At 40.4% G+C, this 12665-nt stretch overlaps 1 protein-coding gene across 1 annotated transcript; it reads left to right on the top strand.

Moving 5' to 3' along the window:
* Window positions 1-862: 862 nt before the first annotated feature.
* exosc10 (exosome component 10) lies at window positions 863-11915 on the top strand. Its single transcript, XM_088292057.1, has 25 exons — window positions 863-1042; window positions 1893-2029; window positions 2982-3105; window positions 3192-3296; window positions 3376-3535; window positions 3706-3814; window positions 3893-3968; window positions 4699-4809; window positions 4892-5035; window positions 5488-5678; window positions 5760-5916; window positions 6055-6203; window positions 6317-6367; window positions 6492-6603; window positions 6678-6725; window positions 6816-6891; window positions 8030-8139; window positions 8232-8324; window positions 8573-8641; window positions 8787-8892; window positions 9818-9891; window positions 11121-11295; window positions 11398-11462; window positions 11568-11644; window positions 11722-11915. Exons 1-25 carry the CDS (start codon window positions 923-925, stop codon window positions 11750-11752), a joined length of 2670 nt encoding a protein of 889 aa, XP_088148183.1. The 5' UTR covers window positions 863-922; the 3' UTR covers window positions 11753-11915.
* Window positions 11916-12665: the final 750 nt, after the last annotated feature.

Genomic DNA, 12665 nt, shown 5'->3' with positions numbered 1-12665 from the left:
AAGCGGTGGCGGACGCGAACATACTCAATGGCACAAAGGCGCATGTCCGGATGGTAAGAAGCTGATTTTGTGATGCTAACCTCATCGGTTAAACGGCCCTGAGCAGTGCAGTTAATTTTAACACCACCGCCGAGGCTGTTAGCCATGGGGAGGAAACATCCTTGCCTGGCTACCAGCCGGCAGCCTCCCAGGACTTAATAAAACTTTAGCATAGCACAATATCTGAAAATTGCAACCAATCACCACCGAGGTAGTGTCAACATTTCTAGCCAACATTGACAACCCCTAAGCGGCTCCTAAAAGCAGTGTGGAATGTTTTAAAAAAAAAAAAGGAAACATGGTCGTGAATCTCATCCAAAAAAAGGCCTTAAATAAGTGACAATATTCAGCCTACTGCTGCATTCACACCACCCACAGACTATTTGGAGTGTTTCAAGTACCCAAAAGCACAGGGGAGAATATGCAACCTCCACAGAGGAGCTAGGATTTGAATGGCGAGCCTCAAAACAGTGTAGTAGACGTGCTCGCCACGCTTTAAGTGACCGAGTGAATAGCAGCACATAGCAAATGTCAATGCTGCCTCCCTTCGGGTCCAGCACCTTGGTGCAGTCAACATGCGTCTGAAGTGCCCCTTCATTGAACTGAAAGGGCGTTACAATGCAGTGTCAAACGTGAGCAACCACCAAAATATCCCCTGTAAGTAAATCAAGCATGTTGAAATGAAAAAAAATACATGATATAATGATGAGTGATTCGTATAGTGCTTTTCATTCAAGATCCATGGAGACTACAGTTGCGTTGTGTTGCAGTTACATGCCACACCGCTAGATAGCGCTGGGTCCACATTTCAGGTCTGGCGTAAAAGAAGAAAACGCGGAAGTATTCCCTTGTTGTCTCACATGTACGTAAATTACGCTCGACGATGGACTCTTCAAATCAAAACGTCGCTGCAAATAGTTGTTTACGTGACACTAATCCTGACGCCCGAGAAGAAGACAAAGAGTTCTGCCCTGGTTACAAAGACGTCGATGCTTTCGTTAAAGTAAGTGTTGTGTGTGTGTGTGTGCTAAGCGAAACGGAGTTACGAGTCGAAACTAGCAACGTGGATGCATGGTAGCTGGTTTGGTTTTCACTCCAATTTCAATAATTGACATTTTAAAGCAGTAGTAGTTATACTTTCGCTTCAATTGTTGTCGAGCCATCCCAGTCATGATCCAATTAGAAGACGTTAACAATCAAGAATTATGAAACAGTGAAAAAAGTGTATAGTTCAATAAATATTATTTTAAAGGTAGCAACACATTTTCAAGGTGCTTTTCGAAGTACCATCTAAAATACTGAGGCTGAACATGACAATTCATCTACAACTTAAAAGTGTAAAATGAAAACCACGAAATTTACGTTAGATTACCAAAAGGTATAACTAATAAGAATACCTAAAAATATGTACCGTTACACCCCACATATTAACGTCTCATGGTTGCATGTCAAAAATTATTTTACAAATAAACGGCAAGTCCGACCTGGGATGCGCATAAAAGATTTCACTGTTAAGGGGTACAACATTGCAATGTGCCCACAACCCACTTGTTTTGTTATTGGGTGAAGGGTGAACAGATTCATATGCTACATTGTTGTAGTGGTAGCTAGCCACATAATTTCCCTCACTGTCATTGTTATTGAATTATTGCTATTTTATGTTATACTCTGCGGAAAGCACTTTGTTACAGCTGCAACTGTTATGAAATGTGCTATACAAATAAAATAGTATTGTACCCTGGTAAACGCGCTTACTTTTATTGCTTGGTGCAAAAGCATCCTTGAATGTCTGAAACGACATTCTCCTGAGCATTTTAAAAAAAAATATTTTACATTATGTCTCTTTTTTGCAGTATGGCTTGGGTTCAGTGCTGTTGGCTACCAAAGCATCTGGCGGCTTGCCTCAAGCTGGGGATGAGTTTGATTTCTATCGCAGCTTCCCCGGTTTCCAGGAATTCTGTGAAGTTCAAGGAGATCAGCTCTTGCTCTGGTGAGTTTATCAAGCACAGTGAAGCTCTCTTTAGGCAATAAACGTCCTCCTCTATGAGCAGATATCCTCTGTTTAAGGAAACACTAATTTATAAGGTGAGCAGAGGAATCGGAACAGACTTAATATGTACCGTATTTTCCAGATTGTTAGTCGCTACTTTTTTCCTAGATTTTGAACCATGCGGCTAATACAACGGTGCAGCTTTTTTGTGGATTTTTCTTTCACCGGTAGGGGCCCTCTATAGTCCAGAAAATGCGCTAAATAAATTGTTTTTTTTCTCTTGGGTCTGTTTTGTTTTAATTAGCAAAGGGCACTGTTTTAAGAATCGGTTTATGTACCGTGATGTGCATTCACAGTACAAAATCGTTCTGTACATGCAGTGAACAACTAATTTTTTTTTAACATTGAAAACTGCGGCTAATAGCCTGGAGCGGCTTTGTATATCTTTTTTTCCCCAAAAAGAGTTGCTGCGGCGTATTTACCAGTGCGCCTTATAGTTCTGAATTATTTCCTTGCAATGACTGCCTGTGTGACATTGGTAATTTTCTTTCTTCATTTTTTGGGCGTTCACTACTATCTCTCTTAATTTGTTTGGGGGGGGGCTTACCTCACTCATTCTGCTCCTTAGCAAGTAAAATGCATGATCTGTCAGGCTTAGGTCTGGACATACATTTGGATGTGAATATTTGGATATCAATAGGTCACAGGCTTGATGCAGTTACTGTTAGTAAAATATTTCTAAGGTCTTATGCACTCATGTAACTACCTGGAAATTAAAGTGGCACTGTTGATCTCTTGCCTCATAATCTTGTTTTGATGTCAAACCCAATTCAATACTTTGGAAAGGACTATATTTCATTACACATATATACTCCTGCTGGTGACAAATTCCTTGTGTGTTTTACATACTTGGCCAATAAAGATGATTCTGATTGTGATTCTGACATGTTAGCATGAGTAAGATCATGCAACATCACAGCTGCCGCTCTCGCATGAGAGACCGTGATAAGCTCACCGGGCTGGAGGAGAGGTTTGACCTGGTCGTGGACTCCAACGATGTTATCCTGGAGAAAGTGGTATGTGCTACAAATTTTCGGTGACACAGATTGCATTACAAAATGCTTGATACAAACTAACTTGAGAAATTGCATTCATTTCCCAGGGGATTCTTCTGGATGAGGCTGATGGCGTGAACAGGAGCCAGCAGCCTGTCATGCCTGCAGGCTTTCAGCCGCCCAAGATTGTCGTTTCCAGCTGGAATCGCAAGGTTGGCTGATTTGTCTCTCCTCGTCCAGATACAAGTCTGTGTCTTTCATCTGTGCTGAAAAGATGCTTGTATTGATCAGGGTTCGGGCTCTGGAGGGGGCGCAGAGAAGTTCAGACTGCTGCAAGCCAAGAATATCCAAAGGCCTCAGCTGAAGTTCAAGGAAAAAGTTGACAACAGCAATACACCGTTTATTCCCAAGATTTTCATCAAGCCCAATGCGATGAAACCACTTGCCTCATGTAAAATGTTGTTTATATTATAGAAATAATTTCATGATATTAGGACAAAAATGTTTCAAACGTTCATTCGACATTCTATTAACCTGCTGAAGTGTGGTGACTTTTACAGTCTTTCAGACTTTTCACATTTCTGACAAGTTCTCATGCTCATTTTACTTTCTTGTTGACAGATTTCACCACCAAACAAATCCGTAAAGAGAGACCAGAAGATCTTGATCTCCCGGCAGCACTGGCCGACTTCATTCACCAGCAGCGAACACAAGAACACATAGAAGACATGTAAGAACTTTGTCATGGAATGTTTGATCCTTTGTCTCTTTTGTGTTTTTTTTTTAAATCTATTTTTTTCCTCCATAGGTTTGTACACCCTTACCAATTTGAATTAGATCATCTTACAGTATCTGATAGCCTTCTGTCCAAGACGGAGCCTAAGGTAGGCTACTTTCCAGTTGGCTACTGAAGCCTTTCAGGCCATGTTCTAAAAAAAAAAAAAGTTTCTGACCTTTGGTCTACAAACTGACATTTAAAAAATACAACCCTGTACAGTTTTAAATACTTGATTAAAAATTGCATTCACTGGTTGCCCCTTTCACTCGCTGTAAAAAGAAAAAAAAAGCTATTGAAATATGTGTTTTTATATGTACCGTGTTTTCACAACAATAAGGTGGTCTCAGTGACGGGTCTTATTTCTGTATTTAACACATCCAAATGGTGCACCGTGTTATTGGGCGCAGGCATGGTAAAACATACGTTTGGCTTAAAACAGGGGTGTCAAACTGCAGTCCTCGAGGGCCGCATATTTTCCGTCTCTCCCGGCTGCAACACACTTGATTCAAATGAGCAGGATACTTATCAGACTTCTTCAGAGCTTGCTGATGATCTGATCATTTGAATCAGGTGGCTTGCTGCTGGGAGAGACTGAAAGCAATGCAGGAAAGCGGCCCTCCAGGACTGGATCTTGACACCCCTGGCTTAAAACATATGGTAGCATAAATGCACACGAAATCGTAAAATGTTGGATGAGGCACGGCCGTCATAAAGTAAAGGACTTCCTGTGCGCGTGTGTGTATCGTGATGTTCGTATTGTGATATTGTATGTTTTGAAACGTTTGTCCATTTATTCTTGCTGCTCGTGTGGTCTTTGTACATGTCTATATTTGTAGATGTACAAACCATTAGAAGAGACAACCTGCTCCTTCATTGAAACACTGGAGGATCTGGTAGCTCTGAATGAGAAGCTAATCAAGGTGTCTGAATTTGCAGTGGATCTTGAGGTACATGCAATTGCCATTTCACACAAAATTGATGCCAGCCCCAGCATTGCTGCTAACTGACGTATCCTGAACTCCATCCCAGCATCATTCATACAGGAGCTTCCTGGGAGTCACCTGTCTGATGCAGATCTCCACCAGAGAGCAGGACTACATCATTGACACCTTGGAGCTTCGCAGCGAGATGTACATCTTGAATGAGTGCTTCACCAACCCCTCTGCAGTCAAAGTAATGCAGCTGCTTTGTCAATTGACTTTTATGGTGTTATGTTTACAGCTTTGCTTGTTAAAGAGTGAAAATTCCTCAAGACGACGCTTTGTCGGGACATCATAATTATTTAGTTCTGCTTTACTATTATTTCAGGATTATCATGATTTGAAATTCAGCTCTCCATTAGTGGCAAATAATATTTGAAACTGATGTTCCGGATTATTGTTGCCATTTGTTGGTGTGATACTTTGTCATTAAATTCGAGTGCTTGCATCCTTCATATATGGCACAATACATGGCAGTCATAATAGCCCGTTACTACTGAAATAGAAGAATCCTCCTATTTTGTTTTACTTTCTTTTTTTCTTTGAGGGTTGTGTGCATGAGTTACTGTGTAAAAGGTACATGTACTTGTGTTTATTGAATGCGACCCAATCTGAAACTGATTATATTTTCTGTTCGGCCATCAGGTGTTTCATGGAGCAGACTCCGACATCGAGTGGCTCCAGAGGGATTTCGGCTTGTATGTGGTTAACTTGTTTGACACACACCAGGCCAGTCGAGTGTTAAACCTAGCCCGGAATTCCCTTGAACACCTGCTGAAGCACTACTGCAGTGTGGATTCAGATAAACGCTATCAGCTTGCTGACTGGAGGATCCGGTATTGTGACGGTTTCATTTGGATCTTATTCTGTGGATGTTATAGTTGCAGTAAGCTCAAAGCACTAACTTGACTCCATAGGCCCCTGCCAGAAGAGATGATGCTCTATGCTCGCAGTGACACCCACTATCTCCTTTACATCTACGACTGTATGAAGGCGCAGCTCTTGGACGTCAACCACGGCCAGACTGGTCTGCTGCAGTGTGTCTGGAACAGGAGCAAAGACTTATCCCTGAAAGTTTGTACAACTTTGACTTGTTGCTTCAACGAGATTGAAATACCACAGCGATATTTTCTTTTTTTTTTTTACTACTCCTTGTCTTCTCTCTCTCTAATTTTTCTCCTAATTCTCACTGTGTTCCTTCTTCCCACGCAGAAATATGCAAAGCCAATATTCACAGAGGAATCCTATCTGGAGGTGCAAAGGAAGCAGAAAAGGTCTTTTAACACCCAACAGCTTACTGCCTTCAGACTACTGTTCGCCTGGAGGGACAAGCTGGCTCGGCAGGAAGATGAAAGCACCGGGTAGGGTGTTTGGAGAAGGATCTCAACTGTTTCAGACAGGTTTTCACAGCCCACGTGTTCAGGGAAAATCTCAGTGTACTGTTCTCAACACTGTTGATGTTTTTTTTTTGTAGATATGTCCTGCCCGCCCACATGATGATCAAGATATCTGAGGAGCTGCCCAAGTAAGTTGACTCAATCTCTCGCTTGAACAATGATCCATTTGTTCAGTCAATTTTTACCACGTTGTGCCTGACTTTTGTGTTTTATTCATAAACTCAACACATTGTTTTGTTATTTTCTGCTCAGAGAGCCTCAGGGCATCATTGCCTGCTGTAACCCTGTCCCGCCCCTGGTGAGGCAGCAGGTCAATGAGCTACATTTGTTAGTGCAGCAGGCTCGAGAAATGCCTCTCCTCAAGGTAAGAAGCAGTCGACCCCTTCCACTATTAAACTGTTAGTGCTCTTTTTCACCTCTTTGAGTTCCTGCACACAGGCTGAAATTGCAGTGCAAAAATCAAAAGGACTTACTGGAATAAAGAAGGTGGGAAAGCTGTCAGTCAAAATAGAGCTATTTGCCTGTAGTAGAGGCTGAATGTTTAGAATGATTATGGTTTTGTTGTTAATTTTTCAGCCAGAGGTTACATTGTTTGGTCCTCACGATACATCCAGGGTCCCAGAGTACACCCGACATAATTTTTCTGCTGATGGTGAGCTGTACTCTATAAACATATTTCTTAAGCGTTATACACTTTTTGAGGCAACAGATGGCCATCCAACCCCCTTATCCCACGGCCACATCAGCCAAAAGAGTTATGGAAAAAAAGCCATTACCAGAAAATGCGCACTAGCAAAGATGGGGGATTAAGGGCAATGGGAAATAAATATTGACAGGTCAATATCAATATCAAAATCCTCTTTCTATCCTGCTTGTCCTCGTTAATATTTTGGGTGAGCTGGAGCCTGTTCCAGCTGACAGGTTGCAAGTCAATCAAGCATCCACCCATGTGGCACATTTAGGGCTGGGGTGTCTAACTCTGAGCTCAGGGACCACATGGAGAAAAATCTATTACCAAGTGGACGAGACCTGTAAAATCGTGATCTATAACTTATAACAATTAGTGTCAATATTATGCAGATTGCACATTGACAAGTCCTAGAATGCATTATGTGGTACAATGCATTTAATTAATGAAGATATAAAGACGTTAATCCTTGTCATATGTGTTTGCGTTTACCACTAGTTGAAAATGTGGGAAAAAATGACTCCACACAGGAGGGCCAAAGCTGAGTTTCGAAGCCTGTTCCTCTCCACTGTACGGGAGATATGCTAACCACTTGCACCATGCTGCCTTAAATTAGACCAAGTCAAAAAAAAAAATTGGAAAAACATCACCTGAAAGGCCAAATGTCACCACAATGGCCAACATTAAAATCCAATAGTGTAGTCCTAAAAAGTGTATTTACTGTAATATAGTAAGCCACTGTAACATGATGTAATTTGAAGATAAACCCTATTCTTGAGGGAAATTGGGAAAAAATGTACATTTTGATTTAATTCAGTTGTATTGCACATCTTGATTTAATAGACATTTTTCCTAAATAAATTATTTATTATAATAGCAAATGTATTGAACCATCCGTCCATCCATTATCTAAGCCGCTTATCCTCACAAGGGTCGCAGGACTGCTAGAGCCTCTCCCAGCTGTCTTCGGGCACCTAAAAGTGAAATATAACTGAATTGTACTCAGGCAGTAATTGTTTGAACCAATAAAGGAAGCCTGCTGACCATACTTTGCTCATCACTGACTTGCGCCATTCATCGGTCTATTCTTTTCTCTCCTCAGAACTACCCATTAAACAGGGAATTCTCTTCTCAGATGATGACCACAAATCCGACGAGGATGTTGAGAAAATAAGTAGGCTCGTGGCGTCTGCCAAAATTACACTGTTTGCGGTAACCTTAAGCTTTATTCAAAATGTTTTAATATGAAGCTTAGGCTGCCTAAGTAGTGAAGTATTTTTCTTTTTTCTTTTTTCTTTTTGCAGGAGCCAGAACCAAAAGAAATCCAGGAGTCCCTTTCTGTGGCTCAAATGAAAGCTAGACAAATTATTGAGTCCTTTGAAAACCCTTTTAGAATGGTAAGAGTTGACCCGCCACCTAGCCTGTAATACATGTTTTCCATCTCCAAAACACCCCATTTAAATGATCAGGATCATTATTAGGCTTCTGCAAAGCTTGCTGATGAGATGATCATTTGAATCAGTTTTGTTGCAGGAGGGAAACATGTAAAACAGGCAAAATAGAGGCTCTCAAGGACTGGACTTGGCTACCCCTGATCTAACCCGAGGCACAATATTTACCAGTAGTTGTTCTTTTCTGATTACAGTACTTGCCTTCCAGTGATGTGCATGTCAATGAGAATGCAAAGTTAGATCCTTCTTCAAAGATGTTTGAGGTACAGCAAAAAGCTTTGTTCATGGAACAATATTTTGAAAAAAAAAGAAGATGAGGGGAATAAAAGAACAGCCGTAACCAAATTCTTTTTTTTTTTTTTTTTTTTTTTTTTTTTTTTTTTTTTTTTTTTTTTTTTTTTTTTTTAGATCGCTCAAAGATGGAAACTGCGGAGTATGGAACAACAGCAGAAGGATCTGGAGTCAGAGAAGAAAGCCAAGGAGAAAGCAAAGCAGCAAGCAAAGAAGGCAGCAGGTAATGCAGTGAAATATGCAAGGTTCCATGGGTGCATGAAAAGTGAATTGCGGAAAAACTGTGACGAATTGACCTATTATGGAAACGTAATGTAGTGGGGGTTTTTTTCTGTTGTTTTTGTTTTTTTAATTTGAACCGAAAGTAGGCAAGATTCAGTAACTTCCTCAAACACTCCCGGCTAAACTTAGCTCTTCGCTGACATACAAGGATCTTAGACTATGTTCACGCTGCAGGGTGTGATGCCCAATTCATTCATTTTTTTCTTAAATCCACACTTTTTATGTACTCATTCACATTAGAAAAAAAACATCACATGGCACAGTGCTTACAGGAGTAAATACATGTCAAGCATGTAAGGGCTCTTCATTTTATCACCTCCTAAGGCCAGAGGAGCGATGCGGGAGGAGGTAGAAATATTTTAGGGAAATAAGGCGATGCTCTTCGATTTCTTCATTTCATGTAGACGTCTACTAAAGACGGCATAATAAAGCAATTGTCTACACGGCTGGATTACTACTATCACCACATATGTCAACTTTATGTGTCATGATTGAAGTGGGATTAAGTTCAAATCGAATATAAAGACAATACTGTTACTCAAAAGCACTCTCCCCTCCCCGCCCGGAGGAAATATTGGGCTTTTGATGAAGTATAGGTCGGATGTGGGTGGATGGATGGACATAGCCTTAGTCTCTCAGTTACAATGTATCACTTCTGCTTAATTGCTTGATACCATTAACTACTTTGGGGATTTTAGCGCCATCGTGTGGCATCATAGAGCATTGAAGAGCACAAAAACAAATCGGCGAGTTTTTCAGCAAATAGGTTCCATGGGAAACCCAAATAGGTGAATTCATAAATCGCCAACAAACTGGCCTTCATTGTATCGTTCTTATCCAAATGGCATTTTGTTGTTGTTGTTCAGAGGAAAGACAGAAGGCTAAAGAAAGCTACAAAGAATCTCTGCAGAATGTGCCCACGGTGCGCCAGCAAGCTGCTGTGAGTACTTTACTCTTTTACCCTTTATCTCGTCAGTTCCGCTAAACGGACACCATCGGTGTCCCTTTTAGAAGACTTTCTAAACTTCCCCACCACTTTCCTGACACATGGGTTGGTTGAATGCTTGCTCATACATTTGATGACTCACAAAGATGATTTTTCTTTTTCTCTTTGCGCCTGGCTTATGACATGTCCGGGGAAGAACGCTCAGATGAGAGCAAAGAGACATGTCCATCACTTGTCAAACACTTTAGTTTTTAGTAGAGCAGTGATTCACAACCAAGGTGCAGTCGTACAGTAGCATGCCGTATGAGGTTATCGGGGTGACGCAGGAAATTCGCCAATTTCCATAATTGGTGGAGAGAAAAAAAATCCAAATGTATCATTGTTCATCTGTCTGCTGTGACAGACACTTATAATAAACCTTTTGCCATTCACACTACAGAATATGTCATGGCTTCCTCTGATCATATCAACTTTATGTTCAGTGTACAGTGTAGTGGTGCAGATGGTCATTGGTTTGGGGACTAGAGCATTAGATCATGTACAGAACACAAAAAAATTCTGTTGCGTGGAAGAACCTCAAATAACGAACTTAATTGGCTCATGAGTTTTTTTTGTTTGTTTTAAGCCCAAGCAATCCAAAAAAACAAAAAATTCAAATAACATACTTTAAATATAAGGCTACCGCGTCTAATCATTTGTGATTGGATGATTGAGAATTCTGAAGCGGAATTTCTCCGTACATATCCAACGGCTTTCCGCCTTCCGCCATAGAGGGAAACATTTTTCAGTTTACAGCAATGTGTTATGCATGATGCTTACACAACCCAAGATGAAGCACAACAGACTCCCATCCGCTCGTCCAGGGGTGGCTATGCCAATCCGGCATGTTTTTATGTTTCCATCCTCCAATACACGAGTCGAATGATCAGAATCATTGTCAGGCTTGTGCAATGCTTGCCGATCATTTTAATCAGGTGTGTTGCAAGAGAGAAACATTAAAAAAAAAAAAGCTGGATAGGTCCGCTTGAGGAACGGACTTCGGCCGCCCTGCGCTAGTCCTTGCCAAGTCAGCAAGTATATAGAAAATAGTACGGATATAGGTTATTTTTTTGCGTAATTTGAGTTGTTCGTAAACAGTGGCGTTAGTAAGTCGAGGTTCCGTTGTGTGTTGGCTCTCATACAAACGTGACGCGATTCTAATATTTATTCACCCATTTCATCAGAAATCTGCAAAAGCAGATGGAAAGAAACGTGAGAGGGTCCCCAGTGAGCCTGGAGAGTCGACTCCCAAGCCGAGTAAAAAACTGAAATCTGCAGAAAAGAAGAAGTCTAAAGCGCCTCCCCAAGAGAGCTTCGAGCCTTTTGACTATAGTCAATCCGACCTCAAAGTGTTTTCTGGTACGGTACTTTCTTTGATTTTTTATATATAAAAAAATAATAATAATTTTGCCACAAGGTTATGTGATTCAACCACTGTGTATTGTTTATTTTTGTTTGCAGATACTAAATCAAAGGACAACTCACAGTTTGATCCAAACAGGCAATCGCATGACCCTAAGAAAAGGGTATTTTTTTATTTTATTTTTTATTTTTTGGATGGGGGCACTTTATACTAATGTATTTAAAACTGTTTACTTGTGCTTAGCTGATTTTTTTTTCTTGTCTGATAGAAAATGGGAAGTGGGAAAAAGAGTAATTCAGGAGCTGGAAATAGAAGTATGTCATACCTTGCTGGAGCCTCTAACAGGTAAATACATGTAATGTTGTAAATGTATAGATTTTTTTCCTCATCACTTAACCATTTTTCCCTCTTATTCTTTACAGAGGCTTTCGACACAACTGGCCCAAAAGATAATAATAAAAATAATTGTTTTTAAGAGCTGTGATTTTATCTTGTTTTATTTCAAAAATTCAACTTTATTTTTTTTGTCATCTGTTGAAATGTTTTCCCTGGCAATACGCATAACAGCAGTGCGCTATTAAAAGTTATGTCAATAAAAATGGATTGGTTTTCTCTCTCTTCTCTCATGAAAATGTATTTGTACTACGGTAACATTTAGAAAGTCTGATGCATCTGCTGAGAGAACTCAAAAGTTGTGACAATGTTCCCAAACTGAGGATTTGTGTTTTCAGCAGGACAATGCATCTTCCCACACAGCCAGGTCGATCAAAGCGTTGACGAAGGACCACCAAGCCAAGACATCGGGCCTCTTCCGAAAGTCAAATTTGCTAACCTTTCGACGACCTTTCCTGAGCCTTTGTTGGATTATGTCATCTGGTCATGGAGTGATGAAAAAGGCAGTTCCTTTGTAAACAGAAGAGAGGCCATACCTTTCCTTTAGCTTTGAACATAGTTCTTGGCCTTATGATCCACTTGTGACTTGTCGATGGAGGCAATGTTCCCTCACCTATTTATATTGGCCACACAGGCGTTGTGCACACCGTTGTGCCTCAAAAAATAAGAAATAGACTGAATAACAAAACGCTGGAGAAACTATTTTTTTTAAATAAAAATCTTTAATTACAATGAGTCCATTGTCATTCATAACACTTTTACTTGGGCATTCAGACAGATGTTCACTTAATTTATCAACTGCGTCACGAATATCAAAGATTTTTTTATGAAATTGCGTGTATGTAAAAATAATGTAAATGCAAATGCCTAATCAATGAAATTGGATAAAATTAGTTTGACAGATCAGTGTCAGATGACCCTGTCAAATGTTTCCTGCAAGTCCACCAGGTGTCAGTATTCAGCAACACAGTGT

This window comes from Idiotropiscis lumnitzeri, chromosome 3 (genome assembly GCF_059441095.1).
Source record: "Idiotropiscis lumnitzeri isolate Australia: NSW breed Sydney's pygmy pipehorse chromosome 3, RoL_Ilum_1.0, whole genome shotgun sequence".
Taxonomy (NCBI): Eukaryota; Metazoa; Chordata; class Actinopteri; order Syngnathiformes; family Syngnathidae; genus Idiotropiscis; species Idiotropiscis lumnitzeri.
The sequence above is the reverse complement of the archived record's forward strand: the minus strand, read 5'-3'. Positions and strand labels throughout refer to the sequence as shown.

Coding starts and splice junctions, on each gene's coding strand:
- exosc10 (XM_088292057.1), top strand. CDS start 923: ATGGACTCTTCAAATCAAAACGTCGCTGCAAATAGTTGTTTACGTGAC. Junction 4,810..4,891: donor AATTTGCAGTGGATCTTGAG/GTACATGCAATT, acceptor ACTCCATCCCAG/CATCATTCATACAGGAGCTT. Junction 11,645..11,721: donor CTTGCTGGAGCCTCTAACAG/GTAAATACATGT, acceptor TATTCTTTACAG/AGGCTTTCGACACAACTGGC.